Below are 27,056 nucleotides of genomic sequence, written 5' to 3'. Positions count from 1 at the left end.
GATTATCAAGATACCAAAAACATGTTTGATTTATATTTCAAGTTATTGATGCCATTCTTAGTTTTTTGGGGTTTTTTTTTTGATGTGGACTATTTTTGAAGTCTTTATTGAATTTATTACAGTATTGCTTCTGTTTTATGATTTGGTTTTTTGTCCTGGAGGCATGTGGGATCTTAGCTCCCCAACCAGGGATCAAGCACGCACCCCCTGCATTGGAAGGCGAAGTCTTAAGCACTGGACTGCCAGGAAAGTCCCCATTAGTTTTATTTATTTACTTATTTATTTATTTATTTTAGTCGGTGTTGGGTCTTAGTTGCTGCGAGCGGGCTTTCTCTAGTTGCGGCTTGTGGGGGCTACTCTTTGTTGTGGTGCACGGGCTTCTCATTGTGATGACTTCTCTTGTTACAGAGCACGGGATCTAGGTGCACAGGCTTCAGTAGTTGTGGCACGTGGGCTTCAGTAGTTGTGGTGCACGGGCTTAGCTGCTCCATGGCATGTGGGATCTTCCCGGACCAGGGCTCGAACCCGTGTCCCCTGCATTGTCAGGTGGATTCTTAACCACTGCGCCACCAGGGAAGCCCCATTCCTAGTTTTTATAGGAGTGCAGTATTGTACTTACCAGTCAGTGCTCCAGGGACTAGGGGGTGCCCAATTTTATAGCTTTGCTTTCCCCTTCAATACTTTTCCCCAGTATTTCTCTACCCATGGATTCTCCAAATCTTGTCACTGTCCTGTTACACCAGAATCACTCCTTTATATGCACTTTTCCCTAATCATATCCTCATAATATAAATTTCCCTTCTACTCTCAGGTTTGCCCACATTGTTTCTCATATTTGATTTGAGGTATTTGCCACCACTTTCTCTCCCCAACATCTTTGCTGAGAAGTGTGGAGCCATACAATGTCATGGTTGGAAAGGACCTTAGAGTTCATCATTTTACTAAGGAGATGTCGCATCTAAGTGACTTCTGGAAGATCACACCATGCTTTACAGTCTGGTCTCTTGCCTTTCAACTGGCCTGTTCACCTGGCTGTGCTGGCTCAGCATCCCTCTGTCCTGATAGCTCTTCTTCTGCCTTCCTCCACTGACCAGCTTCCCCTCATTGTTTTTCTGTCCATGAAGAGAAATTTGAGCTGTTTTCTCATTTTCTCTCCTGTTCTCAATGTGTCTCCTCATTCCTTACCCATAATACGAATTTTCTTTTAGGTACATAGGCTCCTGATAGTTCATTTCCTCAGTAGGGTAAGAGTGAGTAACAGTTGTTTTCTTCTTTCTTTTGGCAGCAGGTGAGAACAGGATGGAGAGTTCAGAGTTGCCTCCACAGCAGGAAATTTCTGAAGAAACAGAGTCATCTGATAGGACCTCAGGAGTACTCTATGGAGTGATTCCTGGAGGACCAGAAGCTGGAGATGCCTGTGAAGAGGCTTTAGAGAAGCTAGAAGTTCAACCCTCAGGCGAACAGGGGAGCAGACTGAAGAGTGATTTCTTGGAAATAACACAGGAGGATAAAAATGAATGCACAAAAGATGAATGTGATGTATATAAGGAACTTGAGGAACATCCAGATCTGTCCTCAAGTCCTGCAGAACATCAGGAAATTCTGAAGGGACAGAAATTCTATCACTGTGATGAATGTGGCAAAGCTTTTAATCGGAGTTCTCACCTCATTGGGCATCAGAGAATCCACACTGGAGAGAAACCCTATGAGTGCAATGAGTGTGGCAAGACCTTCAGGCAGACCTCTCAGCTCATAGTCCATCTCAGAATCCACACAGGGGAAAAGCCCTATGAATGCAGTGATTGTGGAAAGACCTATTGCCATAGCTCCCATCTCATTCAACAACAGAGACTCCATAATGGGGAGAAATCATATAAATGTAATGAATGTGCAAAAGCTTTCACTCAGAGTTCTCAACTCATTGACCACCAGAGAACCCATACTGGGGAGAAACCCTATGAATGCAATGAGTGTGGGGAGGCCTTCATTCGGAGTAAAAGCCTTGTCCACCATCAGGTACTTCACAGTGGAGAGAAACCTTACAAGTGTAATGAGTGTGGGAAAGCTTTCTGTTCCAACAGAAATCTTATTGACCATCAGAGAATCCACACTGGGGAGAAGCCTTATGAGTGTAATGAATGTGGCAAGGCCTTCAGTCGAAGTAAATGTCTTATTCGACATCAGAGCCTCCACACTGGGGAAAAACCATTCAAATGCAGTGAGTGTGGGAAAGCCTTCAATCAGAACTCTCAACTTGTTGACCATGAGCGAGTTCATACTGGAGAAAAACCTTTTGAATGTAATGAGTGTGGTAAGGCATTCAGTCTGAGTAAATGTCTCATTCGACATCAGAGACTTCACACGGGTGAAAAGCCCTATAAATGCAATGAGTGTGGAAAATCCTTCAATCAAAACTCACATCTTATTATACACCAGAGAATTCACACTGGTGAGAAACCTTATGAATGTAATGAATGTGGGAAGGTCTTCAGCTATAGCTCCAGTCTTATGGTACATCAGAGAACTCATACTGGGGAGAAACCCTATAAGTGCAAAGATTGTGAGAAGGCTTTTAGTGACAGCTCACAGCTCATTGTGCATCAGAGAGTTCACACTGGTGAGAAACCCTATGAATGTATTGAATGTGGGAAAGCCTTCAGTCAGCGTTCTACTTTCAATCACCACCAGCGAACTCACACTGGAGAAAAGCAGTCAGGTCTGGCTCGGTCTGTTTTTTAAGACGTGATTCTCTAAGACAGCAAGGAACTCTGAGTTAAGGTTTCTATAGAAGAAGTATGCTCACCCTGGTCTCCTCTTGGAACCACTAATCAAAGTGGATCATTCCTTAAACGTTCTCTGGTGGTCACGAAGGTGGGAGAGTGGGAGTAACAGTACCATCCTTCCCTACTAAGGACTACACATTTCATGTGCTTGTAGATTTCTTTCCTTCTTTCTTTTATTTCATGTGTTTAAAAATCTATCTCATTTCTTACTTAGGTGTCCCAAAATCAGAACGTGTACTTCTCAAGAACAGAGGTATTTCCTTATTGTGTTCCACTTCCTCCATTTTACCATTTACATAAAGTTATTCTCCAAGGTACTGATTCATTCTTTCTTTCTCTTGGCTGTGGCCCTCCTTATCTACTTTTTGAACTTCTAATATAGTCCCTCATCACTTATGTTCCCTGTCTAGAAAATCTTTTTTCTTTTGCTAATATGTGTCCCTCAGAACCTGCCAGATCCAACTCATCTCTGAAAGACTTTCTTCTTCAAATACGTCTTCATTCATCTTAAACTGCTATTCATTGTACCTCAGTGCTTTGACTTAGCTGGTGCTATGTGTACAACTGTTGTTAAATTGCGTTGTAAATTATTCTGTATTTAATGCATATGTGTTCATACCAACTTATAGGCTCTTTGAGGTTGGGTATAGTATCTATTTCTTTTAGTATATAGATAATAATTTTCATATGGTAGTTTAATAAATACTTTTTGAAAACTCAGCTCTGTAATTGAATCATCCTTAAATTGGACACAATCTCCCCTCCCCCCATCCCCACCAGACTAGAAGCTTCTAAAGATAGAAGTGACATCTCTTCATAGGATATCTCATATAAAGCCCTCATTGATACCTTCTACGTGTACCCCTGGAAGTCTCACTATTGTTACTTCATTATTGGTTTCTCATAAATATTCTATTGGGTTTAGGAAGTTTCCTTTTTTTCCTATTTTTTTCTTTGTTTGTTTTGGCCATTCTGCACAGCATGCAGCATCTTAGTTCCCTGACCAAGGATCAAACCCACATCCCCTGCATCTGAAGCTCGGAGTCTAAACGACTGGACCACCAGGGAAGTCCCTATTCCTATTTTTAGAAGCAGCAATATAATACAGTAGTTAAGAGAATAGATTTTTGTGCCTGGCACTCGAGGTTCAAATCCTGACTCCTTACTTTCTTACATGTGTGATCCTGAGTAAGTCATTTAGTTTCCTTGTGTCTAGCTCTTCCATATATAAAATGGAGCTACCTCAGGGCTGTGAGGGTTAAATTAGTTCATAAGTGTAAGGCACTTAAAAGAGTGCTTGGCACATACTATACCCTATAATTATTATTATTTTGTATTTTGAGTTTTTGTTATGGTTTTTAAGTTCTACCTTTTTTAAAAAAAAATCTGTAATTTCATGGATAATGTCCTTTATTTTTGTAATTTTAGGGGGAGCAAGTTCCTAGATAATTGAAATTTCCTTGCATTCCTGGAATAGAATCCATTTGTTAATGTTTTAAGTACAGAACCAAGTTGAATTTACTAATAAGGTTTTGCCTGCCTTGCAAAATGTATTTGTTTTTCTTTAATTACTCTGGAAGAGTTTGAATAATGTGGGAATTATTCTTTGAACAGTAAAAATAACTGGGCTTGATCCATTTTGGGGGATGAGGGAATTGAGAGGGACAAGTCTTTTTTTTTTTTGTCCTGCTCCACCCCAAGAAGCATAAATCTTTAGCAACATGTTGATTTCTTCAATTACTGCCCTCTTTAAGTTTCTACCTCTTTGTAACTTTTGGTGAGCTCTATCTGGAAATCATCCTTTCTACTGGACTGTCAGAGAGTGGCATAAAGCTGCACCTAGTATTCTGTAAAGTTCTTTTTTTTTTTTTTTTTTTTTTTTTGCGGTACGCAGGCCTCTCACTGTTGTAGCCTCTCCTGTTGCAGAGCACAGGCTCCAGACGCGCAGGCTCAGCGGCCATGGCTCACGGGCCCAGCTGCTCCGCGGCATGTGGGATCTTCCTGGACCAGGGCACGAACCCGTGTCCCCTGCATCGGCAGGTGGACTCTCAACCACTGCGCCACCAGGGAAGCCCTGTAAAGTTCTTTTATTCTCTTTTGTATATGTAGTTAGAGCTGTGTTTCATCCACAATTTTTTTATATAGATTTTATTTAGTTATTTATTTTTTAGGCTGCACTGGGTCTTCCTTGCTGTGCGCGGGCTTTCTCTAGTTGCGGCAAGCGGAGGCCACTCCTTGCTGCAGTGCACAGGCCTTTCACTGCAGTGGCTTCTCTTGTTGCGGAGCACGGGCTGTAGGCCTGCAGGCTTCAGTAGTTGTGGCTCGCGGGCTCTAGAGTGCAGGCTAAGTAGTGGTGGCGCATGGGCTTAGTTGCTCAGCAGCATGTGGGATCCTCCCAGACCAGGGCTCGAACCCGTGTCCCCTGCACCGGCAGGCGGACTCCCAACTACTGCGCCACCAGGGAAGCCCCATCCGTAATGTTTTACATTTTGGTTTCCTTTCAGTTTTCCTTTCATGATTGCCAAGTTTGTGAGGTCTTTTTAAGTTTTTTTTTTTTTTTTTTTTTTGATGTGGACCATTTTTAAAGTCTTTATTGAATCTGTTACAATATTGCTTCAGTTTTATGATTTTTGGTTTTTTGGCTGAGAGTCATGTGGGTCCTTAGCTCCCCAATCAGGGATTCAACCCGCACCCCCTGCATTAGAAGACGAAGTCTTAAGCACTGGACCACCAGGGAGGTCCCTTGAATATATTTTTTTCATATGTCCTTTCACTGCCTTAAGTTGCAGAGACTTTTTATTAGCCTCATATTTCATTTGTCTTTTTCTTCACTAATCAACAATATTTGCCCCAAGATAGGGAAAGTGGGTTTTCCTTGAATTGCTTTATATTCTCTTTGCATGCTGTTAAAATTGTCTGTTTAGACTTGGAGCTAGAAGGTGAGTTATAAATTTATATTACTAATATGCTGTGCAGCAGTAAAGAAGTAAAAGAGCAGCTCGACATTTTGCTAATCTGGTTGCAAACCTTCCGCCCAGAGCCCTCTTTTCTTTTTCGCTCAGCCTTCACACTATGGGTACAGCGGAGGCTCCTTCCATGTGCTCTACCTGTTGCGAATAGCTTTGTTTTAAAAGAACTGAATGTGGAAAAACCTTCAGTCACAACTCAGACTTTATTTTACCTCGGCAACTCCAAACTGAGAAAAGAAACTATTCCTGAGATAAGTGTGAGAAAACATTCAGTTGTGTGAAACATCCACCAGAGACTTTATGCTTACAAGGAAGTCTACTTATTCGTGTGTGGGAAAGCCTTGGTTATAGTTTATTTCTTGTTTGGCATAACAAAACCCACCTGGGTTATAATCTGTTTTGGATTTTAGAGGACAAGAAATCATCCAGAGCTTCTATTATTTTGTACACATTTTTGAAAAATATTATTCCTGGAATAAGTGTAGAAAAGCTTTTAGTTATAGCACATGGCTTCTGCTCCATTCATGAGTCCACAATGCAAGTAAAGAGTTACAGTAAGCAGTGTGATAGAGCTCCCAATTTGTTTTTAAAAATCAAAGTTTGGGACTTCCCTGGCGCTCCAGTGGTTAGGACTCCATGCTTCCATTGCAGGGGGCACCGGTTCGATCCCTGATCCAGGAACTAAGATCCTGTATGACGCGCGGCACAGCCAAAAAATTTAAAAAAAAAAAACAGACAAAATTTATACCCAGGAGATAGTTCAGGTGACCAAATATGGTGGTAAACGTGTTAGGAGCTGGACACTTACCCTCTTACCTCTTAAACACAAAGAAAATATTCCACAACTATATTCTGCATCCCAAACCCTGGTAATTCAACTTCTAAGACCAGTAGGAAAGGTCCAGAGATTTTGGGTGCTGACAAGTTGACGAGTACTGTCCCATGCTGGAAGACATTTCTGTGAAGTTGTCGACCTCTTGGAGTGTTACAAAGGATACTCTAGGTGTTAGGGACAAATTGTGAATACCCACAGGGTGGCTTTTGCTCTATAGAAAATTAAAAACAAACCCCCTATCCCCCCTAACATTAAGATGTGTTCTAGCCTGATGGGGCCTTATAAAACTCTTGCCCAGGGGGGATAATGGGAAGGTGTTATGATGTCAGCTGGCTCCAAGTACCTTGTTGTACAGGTATTTGACCCAGGATAGGACATTATAGACTGATTCCTTAGTGAACCACAACAGTCCTCCCACTAATATATGCACAGGACCAACGGCCTGTACTTTGCCCAGGTGGATGCCCTGTAGGATGAGTGCGCTTTCCCTTTCAAGACCTGTGAATACCCTGCGTGAAAACAGTTTGAGAGAAATATTTGGTGTTCCACCCCCTTTTCTGATCTGTGGCTCTTGGTTAGGAATTTGCAGCTGACTGAAAACGTAATGTTTTTCCACCCTAGGTGGCACAGTCCAATGACTTAAACTTTTCTAGAGATGTATGTACAGTTGGCATTTTATGATATCTAACAGGCTTCTCCCCCAAGTCCCTTCCAGTTGCAATGTCTTGTGTATGGATGATGCATTTACAAGATATTAAGTTTCCCAAGCTGGTGCCATATGGATTGTGGATGGAAAGGGGCAGGGCCAACAGTCACCCAAGATTTGAGTACAATTAGATGAAAGGACAGAGTAATCACAGGACAATATATATTCCTCTAAGATTAAATGAGGAGTGGTAACAGCGGCTGCATATTCAGGGTCACGGGGTGCATAGGTACATGCTCATCCACCAGGTTGTATACATTATACTTTGATTTCCATTTGGATGAGATTGAAAAATGCTATATCCCCTCTCTGAGACTGTCTGTGTTGCTCCCCAGGGAAGGAGGGAGCATAATGATGCAATTACACCATACCTGTAGGGACCCTGGCAAGTCAGCATGACCTGATTTCAGAAAAAGGCCACTAGTGAAACCTCTAGTCGGGCTGCCTCAACAATGAGCAAAAATCGATGACACTCAAGCTCTCACTGGGGAGCCACACTACTGGTGCCCTTAGGATCTGAGGTATGTGCAGCCTACTACAGGGGCCATTTATGAGGAAGGTGGTCATGGCAGCTGTTATGGTGCTAAAATTAAAGCCACTGGCAACTGTATTCTCCAGGCTAAGCTGTGCACTTACCACGCTATCCATTGTCAACATCTGTCCTAATAAGCAGCACTGAAATAACGAGATAGTGAGTTATTTAAAAGACTTTCAAAAGAGAACCATTAGAAGAAGTCTAGACAATTCACCTCTTCTCAGGGGCTCCCTGAGGTTTCCATTGAGAGTGGATATGTGGGATATTTGAACTGTATAATCAGGAACAGCTGGGCAATTCCCCCAAATCTGCAAGAACTAAGGAAGTTGCACATCTGGTTGGGGGCCTCTGATTTGCCCAGAGCAATATGCTCGAATAAGAGTCAGGAATATCTTTCATTGGGGCAGAGCTAAAGCTGTGCTCTACGTGCCCTACCCCAAACAAGAAGCTATAATGTCTTGGCCCATAATTAATATCAAGGGTAAAGCCATCTTCTGACATGCCACCTGCTCTGCATCTCCAGGTTCTGGAACACCCCTTTTCCTCTTCTTGGGGGAATCATGAGTTGGTTGCTTCTCAAGGAACTATGTTGCTTCTCAAGGAAGTTGGGTGTATTAGTCTGTTTGGGCTGCCATAACGAAGTTCCACAGACTGGGTAGCTTAACCAACAGAAATTTATTTTCTCACAGTTTTGGAGCTGAAAGTTTGAGATCAAGGTGTCAGTGGAGTTGATTTCTTCTGAAACCTCTCTCCTAGGCTTGTATATGGGCATCTTCTCCTTCTATCTTTACATGGTCTTCCCTCTGTTAGTTTATGTCCTAATTTCCTTTTCTTATACAGTGGTATTGAATTAGGATGTACCCTAATGATCTCATTTATCCTTTATTACCACTTTAAAGGCTCTATCCCTAAATATAATCACATTGTGAGGTCCTGAGATTTAGGACTTCAACATACAAATTTGCGGGGGACACAATGTAGCCCATGGTATCAGTTTAATGGAAGGGCAAGTCTGGATTGACCTGCTAATGTGGGGAGTTGGCCTTATTCTTAAGTGAAGACATTTCCCCCTATGTTGAACACTGTGGCCGCTGCCTCCTGGGTTGTCTTCCAAATGGCTCCTCAATCTGTATTTTACTCTCTGTTGAAACCTGGACATTTCAGCACTATGGCAGGCACACGAATGGTTCTCTGAGGTGAGTTCCTGACTTTTTTTTTTTAACGTTTTTATTGAAATATAATTCACATACCATATACTTCATCCTTGTGAAATGTACAGTTCAATGATTTTTGGTATATTCACATGCATGTGCAACCATCCCCACAGGCAGTTTTAGAATATTTTCATCACCTCAAAAAGAGATTCCCTACCTTTTACCTATCCCTCCCCCTAATTCCCCCCTCTGCCAGCCTTAATGTTTTGTTTTTACTTTTTACTATGGAGAAATTTTAATGTACACAAAATACAAAACAAGAAGAAAAAGAAAAAGAAATTAAGGATGGCATGTAATACATAAGTTCTAACACCACCAGTGAAGCAAAGATATAACTTGAATCTAATCAGGCCTCTTTTCCTACCTTCCAATTTACAGGAAATATAGGGGGATATGATGAGAAAATAAATCAGATTCACTGATTTTTAATTTGTACAACGTGAGACACTATATAAGACAATTGACCCAGACTCTTTGAAAAGTCAGTGAAATGAATAAAGTTGGTCAACTGTTCTAGATTAAGAGAGACTCTTCAGAAACACAACCACCAAATGCAGTGAGTGAACTTTGAATTTTTTTAAAAAGCTGTAGCAGATATTTGGGGATCAATGGAGACACTAAATATGGAATGGATGTAATATTTAATAGTAGGCCCATTTGATGATAATATACAATTGTTTAGATTTCTTAAATCTGACAGTTATATTTTGCTTCTGTAAAAGAATGTCCTTATTCTTAGGAGATGCATGCTGCAGTGTTTAGGGTTGGAGGCTCATGATCTCTTCAACATATTTTCAAATGGCTAACAATAACAACAAATAAAATGTGTATGTGTGTGTAGAGAGAAAAAGTGAATATGGCAAAATAACAGTTGTTGAATCTACCTAGAGGGTATATGCATGTTTGAAAGTTTCAAAATAAAGTTTGAAAAAGGTAAAAAGGGATTATGGACGGCTTGTTATAACTCAACACCTTTTAGAAGAAATGCAATTTATAGTTTGAGGCAGTGTGGCAGTAGACAAAAGAACACAGGATCTACAGTCAGAAAACCCAGTCCAAGTTTCAAATTGTCCACTACTGCTGTGCAACCATAAGCAAATCATTTGACATATCCAGGCTTTAGTTTCCTTATCTAAAAATAAGGATAGAATTGGAATTCCCTGGCGGTCCAGTGGTTAGGACTCCACACTCTCACTGCTGAGGGCCCAGGTTCAATCCCTGGTCAGGGAACCAAGATTCTACAAGCTGCGTGGCGTGGCCAAAAAAACTAAAAGTAAAAATAAATAAAAATAAGGACAGCATTAAGCCATAAAATTACTCTGAGGCTTAAATTATTTAATGCCCATGGAAGCCGTGTGTGTGTGTGTGTGGCAGTAATGTCCCATTCACTTTTATACTTTTGAAGTATCCTTTGATCTTTTTAAAAAAACATGTATTTATTTATTTGTTTTATTTTTGGCTGCATCAGGTCTTGGTTGCCACACGTGGGATCTTCCTTTTGGCATGTGGGATCCTCTGCTGTGGTGCACGGGCTTCTCTCTAGTTGTGGCCTGCGAGCTCAGCAGTTGCGGCGCACTGGCTTAGGTGCCCCACAGCAAGCGGGATCTTGGTTCCCTGACCAGGGATTGAACCAGAGTCACCTGCATTGGAAGGCAGATTCTTAACCGCTGGACCACCAGGGAAGTCCCTGATTTTTCTTTCTTTCTTTTTTTAAGTGAATTTATTATTTATTTATTTATGGCTGTGTTGGGTCTTTGTTGCTGTGCACAGGCTTCCTCTAGTTGCAGCAAGCAGGGACTACTCTTCATTGCAGTATGCAAGCTTCTCATTGTGGTGGCTTCTCTTGTTGCAGAGCATGGGCTCTAGGTGCACGGGCTTCAGTAGTTGTCGCATACACACTTAGTAATTGTGGCTCACGGGCTCTAGAGCGCAGGCTCAGTAGTTGTGGCACATGGGTTTAGTTGCTCTATGGCATGTGGGATCTTCCTGGATCAGGGCTCGAACCTGTGTCCCCTGCATTGGCAGACAGATTCTTAACCAGTGCGCCACCAGGAAACTCCCCCCTGATCTTTTCGTAAAGCCAGAGTCATATCCTCAAAGAGACTGTGAATTACCAGAGGGAAGCCTTGTGTTATCACCATTTTGACCAATAAATTAAGACCTGAATAACTGGATATTTATTTCATTTACCCAAAAATGAGTTGTAATTTCTTTGGTTGACAGATGTCATGATAAAGATTGAAACTGCTGAATATTTAGGCAATTATGAACCCCACAAATACTCTGATTCTGAACAATGACATCATTTTGGACTGAATGAATAGGTTTTGTCAGAAAAAATAAATATCCTTGTGGATAAAGGCAACAAGTTGGATAGGGTGGCCTGGAATTTGTATTTTTAACATATGTCCTCATTATGCTCTCTAAAATTAGAGACCAGCTGGGGCTAGAATATTAATGAAATATTGTTACCCCCTGGGACCAGAGGTGGAGTTAAGAGTTTTAATCAGAATTAATAACTCCTCCCCCAAATAAAAGAATAGGTGAAAAGCAAGACCAAGTTGATCATTACGGTCATAATGTACATGAATATTCTTCTTGAGTGTTTCCTGATGTAGTGGCAATAGTGTTGTGCTCCTGAGTTCTACTTCCAGCATCAACTGGGGGTATGAACTTGTGCAAGTCTTATTATTTCTCTGAATCTCTGTGCCTCAATCTTCTTTGGAAAATGTTGTGCCACCTATAAGAACTGATGGATAAGAATGCTCCTGGTATGCTTTAAGTATTCAATACACATCTATTGATTAATGAGCTTCAAAGCTCATTGCTCAGATGACTTCTTTACCTACAGTCACTCCCTAGATTGTCCCATCCTGCCCTATATAGCGACACCTAAATTTACATCTCTAGTTGTGATTTCTTCACGGAACTCCTGACTCCTATCCTAATTGCCTGTTTGACATTTACTCTGGGATGTCTAATTAGCATCTTTAACTTAACACATCCATAACAAAACTATTGATCCCTCTCCCTAAACCTGTTCCTCTTTCAGTCTACTCTATTTCCAAAAGACAGTCTTATTTTAGTTGCTCAGATCAATAACCATGGAGTCATCCTTAATCAACGTCCAATCAATTAGCAAATCATGCTGGACATGCCTTCAAAATATATGTAGACCATTTCTCATCACCTAAATCACCTCTAAGCTCGTCCAAGCCACCATCATTTCTCATCTGGAATAGTGCAGTAGCTACTTAATCTCTCTACTTCTACTCTTGCCCACCTTCAGACTGTTCTCAGCAGAGCAAACAGAGCAAATTTTTAAAACGTTATGTCATGGAGGTTTATGTCAAAATGACTAAGGACTGAAAGCAAGAAATTAGAATTTATAGAAAAACAGGTTTCTTGGCTCCATTCATATCTGATCGCTAATAAACCTTTGAACATGTGGCAGGAAAAAAAAAAAAGGTAAGGTCATGTCACTTCTCATTCCCAAAACCCTCCAGTGTTATTTGGGACATATCCAAATCCCTCATGGACCAAAACGTGCGCCCCCTTCCTTCTGGTTTAAGGCCTTTGCTTCCTGATGTTCCATCTATCAGGAATACTCCACCAGCTACCCACATGCCTAAGTTGCTCACTTCCCGTCTCTGCCTTCCCTGTCATCTATAAAATAGCCCCACCACCACCTACCCCCTTCTCTCTCTCTCTCTACCTCCCTCTCTTCCTCTCTCCCTCTCTCTCTCCCCATAGGCACTACTACATTCTAGGTATTTATTTATCCACTGTCTCCCTGACTTGAAGGTAAGCTTCATGGGGCAGTAAGTTCATTGTCTTCACTACTGTATCTGCAGAGCCTAGAACAATGACATAATAGGCACTCGACACGTATTTTTATATGCTGCCGATAAATGGTAGCCGATCCTGAATTTGAGGCTGAAAGGAGAAGGATGTGTGAAAAGGATGACTTTTCCGCTCAGCAGCCAGAGCTGGGGGTGTGACTTCAGAGAGTTTCAGTTCGAGGAAGGTAGTCTGGCCGCCCAGTTGATTGGTCCCTCTTCCCGCCCTAACCAAGTCCTTTCCCCAGGCTCCACCCCGTCCAGGGTCTCTCCGCCTATTGGCTGAACTCTCCACGCCCTTTCGCCCTCTCAGCCAATGGTAGGGTAAAACTGGGCGGGAGGCGGGGCCAGAGCGTCCCCTGACCTGCGGGCTCGCGAAGCGGGCACAGAGATGCAGAAACCTCCCGATGCCTAGAAGGACCGGAGGGTTAGGGTGGGAGTTAGTGGGGAGTCGGTGACGTAGTTCCTTCTCCGCATTGTTCCAAGATATGGGTCGGGCGCTTTCGGTGCGGGGTATGTGGCAGCTTGGTGAGGGGCTTCGGGCCGGTTCTGGGAGCGGGTGGGGCACATAGGCCGGGGGCCAGGCTTCCTTCACCGCTGCCCGCTGCGGAGACGGGGGCGCGGCAGGTCAAGGGGTCGTCGTGGGCCCCGCTCCCCTTGTTCTGCGCTGCCCCTTTGTCTTGGGTCTCGTCTCCTGCTCCGCGTAGCTGCTCACTCGGACCAGCTGACAGCGGTGACAGAACCGTATCATCCTCGTTGCTAGCCATGGGGCCTCCCTGGTAAAAGCGGTCCACATCCCGCTCAGGCTCTCAAAGGGCTCCGCAACACCTAAGTATTAGGCTCAGATCACTAATCCAATCCGTGCTGTGTTCTCAGTGAGGAAGCAGACCCAGAGAGGAGGGCAGAGCCTTGCCGAAGATTACTCATTCATTCTTTCAAAAAATACTTAGCACCAACTTGCAGTGTATTAGATCCAGGGATTACAGTTGTGTACAAGGCAGAGCTATATTCTGGTAGGGAAGAAATGGAACAAGCTTGAAGGGTTAGACGCGGGGTCTGGGAATCTGAAGGGGGAAACACAAAACCGATTTTGAGGCCTAGTGATTCTGAGAGATGGGTAATCATTAAAAAATTCTCCTTCTAACATCCCTGTAAAGCCTTATTTCTTCCTGTCTTTAAAGACATTTGACTCAGCAGAGTTTCCCTCATCCCTTTTCTGCAAACTTTTGTTGGAAAGCTGGATTGCAGAGAACTTCTCACTTGGAATGCATTTTTCAGTTAGAGGAGAATGTGGAGACTTAGATTTCAACAGAACAGGTGAAAAGGAGCGACCGTGGTGTGATGGAATGAGGATTTCCTTCCGACGCAGAAGGCTTATCTCTTACTACCCATACGACCTTCAGCAAGTCATTCCATCTCTGGGAGCTTCATTTCCTCATCTTTAAAATGGGAATGATTATCCTTATTGCTCTCAGTTCAATAGGAAGGGAAGTGACCCAGGGATGGGACATTGCCCTGAGTGTCCACTTGCAGTTGAGCTGTCAGAGAACTCTCAAAGTCGTTTCTGTGTGTTTACAGTGATCCAAGACCCCACTAGGAACTTTTTCACCAAACCGGAGGAAGAGATGAGGCAAGATCTGTGCTGGGCAGGTCCTTTGGAGTGAGGCTACTGTGCACAGGTGTGAAAGTGAGCCATTCCCTTCTCTTTGGCAGGTGAGATCTTTATTGTGAAATTAGTCTGGGGACGGGAATTCTGCCTGCTAGAGTATGGGAACCAGGTCTGAAAGGGAGCATTTCTCGAGAGAAACAGAGAAGTGGGAGGAGGACCTCTGGACCCTGAGGAGTAGAGTTTTGGTGAGGAAGGGTGATGTAGTGGAACTCAATTTTGGGTGTCAGGAGACTTTGGCTTGAGTCCCAGCTCTCCTCTAAGTTCCAGTTTCCCCAGCTCAAAATTTTAATATGAGACGAGGTGGTCTAGGAGTTTCCTTCCAACTCTGACATTCTGAGAATCTCTGAGCAGTTAGACTAGGTCAGTCTCTTAGGGAATTTAAGCCCTTGGATGGCCCTGTTGAGACAGAACTGCCAAGAATGTCAGTATTGTCATGGTGTTTCGACAATATGAAGCACCAAAGAGATAAACAGGTGGAGAGGAGGGATGAGGGTGGTCATGTGTGGAGGGTGCACTTCTCACCATCCCTACACCCAGATAGAATTAGATAGAATCCTGAACTTACTTAACGTTTCAAATCAAACATTTATTGAGCCCTATGTGCCAGGCACTGAGTGGGATCCACATACGAATATCATGGGCCCTGTTCTCTGGGGGCTTAGAGCTTAAAGTATACATGTGAGGAGGGACACAGACATACACAGAAGGAATTATGGTATAAGGCAACTATTTTATGTTACAGATTTTTAATTTTTTTTTTAAGTGAAGAAATTTTTATATGGTCAAATCTATCAGCTTTTCTGTTATGGTGTCAACTTTTGTTTTATGCTTAAGGCCTAGGCCTTTCCCTGAGATCAAGATAATTTCTAATAGTTCTTTTTTTTTTTTTCCTTTAAATTTTTATACTTCACTCATCTGTTTCTCTGGAATTTATTTTCAGGTATTGCCTCTTATTCATCACTCCACTGCAGCTAAACAGTAACCAAAGACCATGTGACCACTGCCCAGAGGAACCTGAAAGGCTGGTGATGCTGGTGAATTAAAGGAATACAACGTCTCTAGGTAAAACCTCTGTCTCTCTCTCTCAGAATAGAACTCTGCCCTTTGTGGGTTCCTCACGGCCTGAAATGAATGGTGCTCCTGAGATCAGGACACTCATCCATCAGTCTCAGGGATTTGTGGGTCAGAGACCTGTGGGGCCTCATTGGTCCTCTTCCATTTACTGGTTGTCTGAGATTGTAATTTTGTGCCCAGTTGCCTGGATACTCCTAGTGATTTGCTATCCTTATGGCCTCATCTGTCCCTCCTTCTACTTCTTTAGCTAAGACCCCACCTCCCTACTGCCTGGGAATTCTTCCAGAATTTCTGAGGGAATTTCCCATCCATTTGGGCAGAGGGCAAATAGTTAGGTTTCCTTTGATCAAACTCTCTTCAAACTATCCCTCCCTGCTCTCCTGATAAGTCTTGCTTCCTCCTTAGGTCCCCCAGAACCACCCTGAGCATCCTTACAGCACGTCCTTGTGCATTTCTCTTTCTCTCTGCCTGCTCTTTAACCAAAATCTCTATCTCAGCAAGCTTATACATTTTCATGACTTCATCTGTCCCCTGTGTCTTATTCTCAAATTAGTATTCCTGACATATTCTTCCTCCTCTTGTCTAAAGTGTTTTCCCACATCCCCATCTTTCTTAGTGATAGTACCATTCTCAATATTTAGACCTGGATCTGATGGCCTAGAATTCTTTCCTTTAGTCATCCTCTATATCCAGTCTGATATATGCATATGCTTTCCTGGAAATAGCTGGACTTGTTTTCTATCCTGTTGTTAATTCTGGACTAGGATCTCACTATCTCACACATTTGTTTATTCATTCAGCAAACATTTATTCAGCACCTAGAAAGTCGCAGGCCCTCTAATGGTCACCCATACTGCATTCCTAAACTTCTCTCCCAACTCATTTCCCTTCCTCCATTCTTTTTTTCAACTCTAATCCATCTGGGCTAATCTTCCGAAAGCATTCTTTTCCTAATTTCACTTTTGGGTAGGGTGATACAAAGTTTATTATCCAAACTGGGATGCTTTTGTGAATTAAGGGGGGCACTATTAATAATGATGCTGGAAAAAAAATTTTTTAATAAAAAAATAAAGAATAATGATGCTGGAATAGCAGGTATAAACCAGGACTATTCTGGGAAAACCAGGGTATATGATCATCCTACTCCTAGGTGACAGCTCTTGGATTTTTTCCTTTTATTTTCCTCAGTTTACTCCTCATGGGATACCCCAGCTGCCTCTTTCCTGTTTTCCACTTCATGAAGCCCAGAGAAACATGAGTGTGCTGGGGGTGGAGGGAAGTCTGGGACTAGGGGAAATGAATGGTAATGCTTGAAAAATTTTGTTCTTGAAAAGTGAGAATGAGAAGGAAAGTAACAAGAAAAGAGAATAGCAAGGTAGAAAAAAGAATATGGAAAATAGAGGGAATTCCTTTGTGATCCAGTGGTTAGGGCTCTGAGCTTCCACTGCAGGGGGCACAGGTAAGATCCCTGATCAGGGAACTAGGATCCTGCAAGCTGCGCCATGGTGCAACCAAAAAAAAAAAAAGAATATAGAAAACAGAGAGGAAATTAAGGGTAGATTTCACTCTTCCACTTAGAACTTGTTTCCTGTTGACCAGCAGATTATATCCATATTTTTTGCCCCGTGATTTCAGTGTTCTGGCTGGTATCACTTCACGCAATTCGATTGTTTCATTTCCTCATTTGTTCATGAAACAACAAAAAAATTTTTTTTGAGTGCTTGGTATGTGCCTGGAACTTTGCTAGGAATACAATAATGAACAATATGGACAAAAATCCCTGCCTTCATAAAGCTATGTGATAGTGTAACCTCCCACTTATTTCTGAGTACATCAACCCTGTGCTAACATCCTTTTGAGAAAACAGTTCTTGCTTATCCTCAGGTTCAGCCAAAGTTCTGCCTTTTTAAAGCACCTTTCCACAAGCGTCTCAAGCCCCAGTACTCACTCCCTCTCCTAGCCCTTCATCCCCTGATTGGGTACTTTGTAAATTTGTAATTTACTTTCTTAGTGTATTGTCATCACTCCATTGTAAGTTCCTTAAAAGTAGGTATGATATTTCACGTTTATATTAGTCTCCTTGGGCCTCCATAACAAAATTCCACAGATTGGGTGGCTTAAACAACAGACATTTATTTTCTCACAGTTATGGAGACTAGAAGTCCAAGATCATGATGACTGGCTGATTCAGTTTCTGGTGAGGACTCTATTCCTGGCTTGTAGATAGCCACCTTCTTTCTGTGTGCTCACATGGCTTTCCTCAGTTTGTGTATGTGGTGGGAAGGGGGCAGGAGTGCAAGTTGAAAGCTAACTTTCTGGTATGTCTTCCTATATGGACACATTAATCCTACTGGGTCAGGGCCCACCCTTATAACCTCATTTAGCCTTAATTACCCGCTTAGAACTCACATCTCCAAATATAGTCACATTGGGGGCTTGGGGTTCAACATATGAATTTTGGAGGGACACAGTGTGTAACAGAACTTTTTTTTTTTTTTTGCATTCAATAATGGTATTTATTGCTTGTGAAAGACGGAGTCATGTAAATACCTGGTTATTAATGTTTTTCCTGAACACCTCTTTTTGGAAGGCTGCAAGACTGATCTTTCCATAACAGCCTTTAAGGATATAATAGTTACTGCACTAGCTAACTGGGGAACATTGGATCAGCCATGCCTAGAAATGAGACATCCGGGGGCTGGCTTCAGGGCACTGTCTCATTCTGAATCTCTAACATACTTTGTTCTAGTAATTATGGGAATTTGTTCCTCTAAAGTCATTTCCTGAGTTTTCATAAGTAATACTGTAGAAAGAAGAAGAATTAAACAATAACACAAGTTAGCAGAGGACAATTTGCCAGCAAAATGGGAGGCTTTCATAACAGCAAGTCCATAAACTTATCCACCTAGTCATCCATCCATTCATTCATACCACAAATGGTTTCACTTTTCTGCAACAATGCTTTTTAAAAATTTCCCTGCGTGAGACCCAGGACAGAGATATGTACAGGGTAGAGTGTTCAATAATTACTAGTTTAAGAAATGTATGAAGAAAAGAAAGTTTCAGAGAAGATTAAAAATGGAAAAGAAACTGAGAAAGAACCATCAACTTTCTCAGAACTCTGGAGGCGGCTTCACTTGCTGTCCCACTCTGCTCTGCAGTTTCCCTGGCTTCTCACTGAGTTTCCTCCACCTGCTAACTCCTGTTTGATTAGGAGGGTAACAGCAGCTGGATGTGAGTGTGCTCAGGCTCCTGCCAAGAACCCCTCCTCCCCCACCATTTTCTCTGCCTGCCCTCCATATCTTGGGCATGAGTCTGTGTATATGTGCCTGTGTATCATATCAGTGGCACTCACCCTTCTGAGATGTGAACTCTAACCTCCACAGTTCTCTTCTTGCTGGCCTTGAGCACTCACCATTGAATATGTCCCTCCTTCAGAGATCTTGACTCAGTTTATCAGAATGCTATGGGATAATGAAAACTGGTCAAACTTTTTGAAAAGCAGTAGGTAGTACTACAAAACAACGTCATTCCTTCTGACCCAATCACTCACTTGTGGAACTTTTATCCTAGGAATATATTTCAATGAGAAGAAAACTTTATATGTATAGAGTGATCATGATAGCATTATTAATAGTGGTTAAACCTCAGGGTACAACAGAAATGTCTGACTAGCAAAATTGTAGGTAAACTGTAAGGAGTTTAATTGGTGGTGAATTATGCAGTCAGAAAATGATCATATGAAGAGTTAATAGCAATATGGAAACATACTTATAAAAATTAAGTAAAAGAAGTAGGATGCAAAATTATATCTGCTGTATATTTACAACTATATAATTATGAATATGGACAAGTCTGAAAAGGAACATAGTAAAAGGAAAATTAGTCACGTGTTAGTATCATGGAGTCATCTTTCAGTTTTCTCTTATGACTCAACCCCCTCTAGATTGAGGTCTGCTAGGGATATCTATATGTTCAGAGCTTTATGTCAAACCAGTTGGGAAATTCCTGCTCATCCCTGACACTGGTTTCATGTATCGGCCCCTCTGTGTTGTGCTGCCCACTGCTCTCACCCTATTGCCATCTTTAGATACTTTACCACTGTACTGTGCAAGGTCCTATTAGAGTTTCCCCTGCCATGCTTTAATTAACCCTGTTTCCCAGTTCAGCCTCTCAGGTTCACCCAATAGACTGCTTGGTGAAAAGCAGACAGACTGAACTAGCACATACGGCTGGATCCAGCTACAGACCGGCCGCTACAGAGTAGGCTATGATATGACTACGCTCCAATATTGGAAGAATTGTGTTACCCCTATCACAACAAAGTTTAAGAAGAAGGATGTAGTACCTCGACCAAAGCAAAAGATGAAATCTTAGTCATACCTTAAGACAAAATCCGAGTTATTATTCTATAAAACAATTTTTGAGCACCTATTTTGTTCCAGCCACTATATCACTGGTACTAGGGGAATAGGTCAGCATGAACTAAATGCCAAACTGATCTGAAGATTAGTCACTTAAGCTACTGAACGAAGGATCTTTCAGTGCATTTTTTCTAGGGATCAGATTAGGAGTTAGATGGCTCCAATTCTGGGAGTAGAGCATGAGACAGGAAGAAACCAGGATGGGTTTTATACTACTCATCGTTCATTCTGATGCTGGACATGTTGGGCTCTTGTCAGCCCCTGGCTTTCCATAAGCCTTTCCATTGGCTTCTATGTCTATCCTCATTTTTCTCATCTTTTTGATCAGGTCCCCCTGCCTTTGAACACTTACTTTTCCATGAGGGACCTTGTGTTCTGCCACATCTTGTTATCCTTGGATAATTCTCCTTCCTCTAGTATAGAGAGCAGGTGACATGTGCAACTTTTCTTTCTTCTGTCAGATGGTGAAACGGGGATTGAGGAAGTATTGATTCAAAAACATCATTCCCGAAAAATCTGAATCTCATACTTTCAAGAGAACTCCGCAGAGGTGTTGCCAAGGAAGTCAATGTTTAGAAAGCTCCTCTGAAGGGAAAGGGAAGACTCAAGGGGCCACTGGGATGCTTCAAGCAAGAGAAAATGAGGAGAAAGACGAGAAACTTCAAACAGAAGACAGTTAAGGATAATAAAACATTCACAGAAGTGAGTGACCAAGAATCTGAAAAAGATGACCCTACAATAAATGAGAGAAGTCAGGCTGAAAAGAGACAGTATGTGTGTACTGAGTGTGGGAAAGCCTTTAGTCAGAGTGCAAACCTCACAGTACATGAACGAATCCACACAGGAGAGAAACCCTATAAGTGTAAGGAGTGTGGAAAAGCCTTCAGTCATAGTTCCAACCTGGTTGTTCATCGGAGAATCCACACTGGACTGAAGCCCTACACGTGCAGCGAATGTGGGAAATCTTTCAGTGGTAAGTCACACCTCATTCGGCACCAGGGAATCCACAGTGGGGAGAAAACTTACGAATGTAAGGAGTGTGGGAAAGCCTTTAGTCGGAGTTCTGGTCTGATCTCACATCACAGAGTTCACACTGGTGAGAAGCCCTACACTTGTATCGAGTGCGGGAAAGCCTTTAGCCGTAGTTCAAACCTTACTCAACATCAGAGAATGCACAAAGGAAAAAAAGTTTACAAATGTAAGGAGTGTGGGAAAACATGTGTTTCTAATACAAAGATTATGGACCATCAGAGAATTCACACTGGGGAGAAGCCTTATGAATGTGATGAGTGTGGGAAAGCTTTCATCTTAAAGAAGACCCTTAATGAACATCAGCGACTTCATCGTAGAGAGAAACCTTACAAATGTAATGAGTGTGGGAAAGCTTTTACTTCTAATCGAAATCTTATTGATCATCAGAGAGTGCACACTGGAGAGAAACCCTATAAATGCAACGAGTGTGGAAAAACCTTCAGGCAGACTTCTCAAGTTATTCTACATTTAAGAACCCACACAAAGGAGAAGCCCTATAAATGTAGTGAGTGTGGGAAAGCCTATCGTTATAGCTCACAGCTTATTCAACACCAGAGAAAACATAATGAGGAGAAAGAAACGTCATAAATGACATATATTGGAAGTGGAGCTAATTGCTACTTTCTGGAAAAGCAATTTTTCAGTATCATCAACCTTAATTCTCTAAGAATTCATACAGGGAAAGTAATCAGAAGTAGACAAAGATTAACAGAAGGGCTATTCATGCCAGCATCATATATAACTGGAGGAAGAAAACTAGATTTTCAACCATACAGGGTTTAAGTGAATGATGGTCTAGCCATATGATGGTTTGGCACCCATTGTAAACATTTTTAAAGAATATTTAATGCCATGGGGGAAATGATTTAGATGAAATGGAAGATAAAGAGAAAAACAATGAAATACGATCCAAATTTTTAAAAAACATTTATGCAAAGGAAAGAAATGGGAATGAAATAATACCAAACCAAAATGTTAACAGTGATTATCTCTGGGTAATAGGATTATAGGTAATTTCTATTTTCTTCTCTGTACTTTTCTATGCTTTTTAGATTTTCTACAGTGAGAATGTACTACTTTTATATTTTTCTACAGTGAGAATGTACTACTTTTGTATTTTTTAAATACAACGAGTACATGTTCATTTTCACTCAACAGGGTTATGAAAGGCGCATAGAACATAGACTCTAAAGTCCTGGGATTGCACCCTAATACTGACATTTAGTAGCAGGGGAACCCTGAGCACGTCACTTCCTTTTAGAGCCTGTTTCCTGTGTATTACATCATAAATACCAGTTGTTGGCTTTTGCAGTTTTGAGATAAACTGACTTTACAGTTGTCAACAGAATATATAATCCACTTTCTTAATCACTGTTAGGTTAAAAGAAAACAGCAAAGCTTTACTACATTCTCCTCTCCCACAGTTTTAGAAGGATCCGCAGATAATAAAGAACCACCTAGGCTCCACCTTTTCGATATATGTCTACAGAAAAAATGCCACCTTATGAAATTGGAACAATTGCAGTTTCAAAGCCTTTAAAGAGACACAGCATAATTCAAACAAGGAGAAGACTCTGCCTTCACCTGTTACATGGAGTTTCGTAGCTGAAAGTGCAGACTTTTGGGTCAGAGACATATGAGTTCTAATTCCAAATCTGCTGTGCCCTAGCTTGTCAGTTTTGGACAAGTCCCTCAAATGCTCTGAGCCACAGATTTATCTGTAAAATGGGAATAACGACCTACCTCACAGGGTTGTTGTGAGGATTAAATGAGATAATGCATGTAAATGTGTGACAAGCCTTTCTTTTTGTCTAGCCCTCTGAGAAGGCCTTAATCTGTTTACAACCAATATTTTAAACTTTTAAGACAGCTCAGAATCCGTCTGGGAACCCTTAGAATCTCCCCATTCTTAACGCAGCCATTCCTCTTTCTTTGTATACAGTGAATGCCCAAACCTAACACCATTTGTCTTATGCACGTAGTGATTTATTGTTTCAGGGATTACTGAGGATTTGATATCCCATCCAATCCTCATAACATTGGTACAAGAAAATTGAGTCTCAGTGAGGTTAGGTGACTGGCTAGTAAGTGGTTGGAGCCAGAATGTGAACTCAGATCTGACTTTCAAGTCCATGCTTTCTTTATTATACCAAAGTGCCTCTGTCCATCATGATGGTTCTATGCGAGGGGGAGACCAGTTGGGATCCCCCTGAGTAGCCACTTCTGTGAAAGGTGGTTGATTATATCTGGACAGTTATTTGACCATGGTTTCGTAAGGAAGATGCTGTCAGTCTTCTCTGAGTTAGATTTATGGCCTGTCTCTGCACCTTGTAATTTAGTTTTAAGGATTATATATTTCTTCCTTGCTGTTACTTCTTAGAAAGAATTGGAAGGTGTGAAGGGTATATTTGGGTGAAAAGGGATTGTTTGGTTTCGTTCTACTTTGATAGGATAATGGCTTACATATTATTTTGTGATGTAATAGTCCCTCTTTGCACAGTTATTCAAAGCAAGGTTTGGAGGCTCTGGAACAGATCTGCTGCATTCAGGGGGTAGGACTCTTGTAACATTGGTTACCCTTGGGTAGGCACTTCCCCAAGAGTCTGGGTGGACACGAGAGTAGGGTCACCCACATGTGGCAGTGGCTAAACAGAACTGCAGCAGTAAGGGCACTTCCATCATTTTTCCCTTGTCATGTGTCCTTTTAAAATTCTACAAGGGATTTGTAGTTAATATTCATGCCTTTTGTCATGGCAGCCATCCTCACCTGCTGATTACCTATGTGGAAACTCCCAGGACTAATGTCTCCTGGCCCTGCTAAAACTGCTTTAAGAAAATAGGCAAACAGCTTCCTGTGTGCCTGTCAGGTGGTACTTTTTAAGCATTTATTATTGCTAAGCAGAGTTGTTGATGCTTCCTATATTGCTGAGCAAGTGTTCTCTGACCAAAACATTTTCCTACCACTGTGTCATAGCATCTGAAATTTTTTCTTCAAATAGGCTTTCTTTTTCATCTTAAAAGACTGTGATCTTCAAGAGTAAATACCTTCTAGGAGAGTGGCCAGAGATCAGAATCCGTTCACTTTTCCTGCCCAGGCAAGCTAAGATAGCAGACCCTGGAGGAGGCCTTCACTAGCTTCTAGTCTGAGAGGTTGATGCCTGTCTTGAGCTGCAGGAGTAAATGTTGACAGATGGTCTCTGTACCTTTTCATATAAATATTTTGCAATATAATTTGAACTGACCATCCACCTTCCTCCAGAAGTTTTTCAAGACTACCAGCTGCCTGCTTCAGCCAGAGTTTAATTTTGCAGTTCCTTTCAAGCCCTTTCATGATACACTCTGGAATTCAGGATCTGTCTCCTTGAATGTGTTTTTTCCAACTTCCTGTTCTAATGGAAGCCTGGTTGTTCCCTAACAGCAGTGCTTCCTCTGCAGTCCCTCAATTGCTAGTTTTTTCTCCCCCAACCCGTTTACCTCTTTGTACGGCCATTTCTTCTCTATTCCATCAAAACCCCAGCTCTTTTGAAATGTACATCACTAAACTACTGTGTATTGCCCATCCGTGTTCTTGTCATCTGCCAGCTTCCTGTGCACTCACATTTATTCACTTTAGTTTTTAGTACCCTAAATATTCCTGAGGAATATGAAGAGGCAAGTATTTTTTAGTCACAGATACCCTGGTTATTGAGAATTGCTTTGGTGTGGACTAGAAATATACATGCCTCTTTTTAGTTGTGAGAAAAAGTGTGAAATTAAAATCTCATGTAGCCTTGATTAAAGGGAAATATGAAAGACAAAGAATCATGCATGGAGAGGAAAGTGTCTCCCTAGACTTAGAGATATTTTTCATTGATGGTGTGTACTATGTTAGGTCTTATTAGGAACTGAGAAGAAAATTGAAACCAAAAAGAGCTTTAAATAGCTGAGTAATTCCATTGAATATGAATCCCATAGGACTATATTTCATTTCAGCTCTGTATCCTGAGAGACAGACTTGCTTTATAAAATGTTTTCCCATTCAATATAAATAAAATAGTATGCTCATATTGTTAGGTTGTGTTTAGAAACTAGACTGTCTGTAGTCACCTCTGATGTTATAAAACTGGAGTCATAAAACTGTTTTTGCAGAAGATAGCTATAATTCCTCCAATAAATATCTGTTGTTATTTACTTGTTATAAATATCACTGAATTTTTTCCCCTTTGCTTCCTTCCTTTATTGAGAGTGGGAAGAAAACTGTCCAGTTTGCTCTTCTTTTAAGCAGCTGTTTTTAGAAAGAATGATTCTGTTGTTTGAGATTCAAACACAACATGAAGCTTGTTATTTTCACACTCGTAATAGAGTTGTCCCTCGGTAACTGCAGGGGATTGGTTCCAGGAGCCCCACCCCTATACCAAACTCAAAGGATGCTCAAGTCCCTTATATAAGGTGGCAAACTATTGCATACAACCTATATACATCCTCCCGTATACTTTAAATCATCTTTAGATTACTTATAATACCTAATATGACGTAAGTGCTATGTAAATAGTTGTAAATACAATGTAAATGATATGTAAATAGTTGCCAGTGTGGCAAATTCAAGTTCTGCTTTTTGGAGCTTTTTGGAATTTTTTTTTGTTTTTAATATTTTTTATCTGTGGTTGGTTAAACACATGGATGCAGAACCCAGAGATACGGAGGTCCAACTCTACATAAACTAGAGCTCTAACCATTAGAAAGTGTCCTTCTGTTATTTCCTTAGAGAACTTGAACAGCTACTTATTGTCCCAACCCCCCTCTCTGGTCTCATCTGTGTTTCAAACCTATACTATTATGTAGACGTCATTTGGCTGAATAAAACCAGCATGTTCCCTGAAGTCCATTTCTGCTCCAGAAGGCAGTTTGGTGAGGGGTCAAAAAGGATATGGCAGATGCCTTTCTGGGCAACATAGATACAGGACTTGACTAGGTCACACTCTTTCCATTGACCATTTCAAATCCACGTGGCACAATTTGACGTACAAGGTTTGTAGACACGAAAAAGCTATAACCAGTCTCTAAGTCTGGTGAAGTCCAAATCTGGGAATCACAAGAAGTAATATAAGTAATTTCCCAGGCCCAGCAAATCAGCATTTCTGGGACAGGGCGTAGGAATCTATATAAAGCAAAACTTTTGCTGTGGGGATTTAAGGAAACTCTCCATTAGGAGCCTTGACTCTTTACATGACTATTTGTGTGATGATTGTCCATTTTCCCTCAGAAAAGTCTATAAGTCACAAAATTATTGAGACATATACCAAAGTTAGTATAATCATAACAAATTAGCAACCAGTTTACTGAGTGAAAGAAAATGCGGTCACATTTGCAGTGTTGGTTTAACAACAGAGTTGAACAGGGATTCATGTTTTAAAAATTTATAATAGAACAATATGGCAAACAAAATAATCATAAAACCCTTTGGCTATGAAACAACCTAGAAATGCTGGATAAAACTTGAACATCCTTTTACAGGGCTTTCAAGAAAGTGAAATAAATCCTCAAAGCCTAGAATGAAGAGGAAATGGAAGTCAGAAAGATAAGTGGATGATAAGGCCTTGGGTGCCATGCAGCAGTTTGGAGATCTTGGTCGCCAAGGGACTTAGATTTTATCAGCCACAAGGGCAGGATTTGAGTCCTTGGGCTTACAAAGAGGTGGAAAATTGGAACCTAGATTAACAAGAAACCTAGATCTTTACAGGGCTACACCCTCAGTGAAAGCATACATTAGAAAAAAAAGTGAGTCAGGAGCAGAGGGAAGACATTAAGGAAGCTTGTGGGGCTTGTCCTGGGCTTTAAATGTAAAATAAAAGTCTCCCTAATAATTTATAGCCATGGATCAATCCTCATGGTATTTTAGGGTTCAAATTTGGTAAACACCAGACCAAGAAAGTAATATAAAATTAGGTATTTACATATCCAAGTACACCTGGAACAGTTATTTAAAAATTAACAATT

The 27,056-nt window shown here is 41.4% G+C and overlaps 1 protein-coding gene across 5 annotated transcripts in view; it reads left to right on the top strand.

The window, feature by feature from the left end:
- Positions 1–22,857, top strand: part of LOC114907802 (zinc finger protein 660) — a 32,356-nt gene extending 9,499 nt beyond the window's left edge. For 2 of the 5 annotated variants that reach the window (XM_029243770.1, XM_029243769.1), the window contains one exon: positions 1,286–3,494. In XM_029243770.1, the coding sequence (XP_029099603.1) occupies positions 1,286–2,739 (1,454 nt within the window). In that variant the 3' untranslated portion in view covers positions 2,740–3,494. Of the gene's footprint in view, positions 1–1,285; positions 3,495–14,482; positions 14,595–15,490; positions 15,613–20,509 lie in introns of those variants that run through there. The other 3 variants (XM_029243773.1, XM_029243774.1, XM_029243771.1) reach the window with 3 other exon arrangements.
- The last annotated feature ends 4,199 nt before the right edge of the window (positions 22,858–27,056 follow it).

Source organism: Monodon monoceros, unplaced genomic scaffold (assembly GCF_005190385.1).
Source record: "Monodon monoceros isolate NGI ecotype Baffin Bay Population unplaced genomic scaffold, NGI_Narwhal_1 Super_Scaffold_3, whole genome shotgun sequence".
Taxonomy (NCBI): domain Eukaryota; kingdom Metazoa; phylum Chordata; class Mammalia; order Artiodactyla; family Monodontidae; genus Monodon; species Monodon monoceros.
The sequence above is the reverse complement of the archived record's forward strand: the minus strand, read 5'-3'. Positions and strand labels throughout refer to the sequence as shown.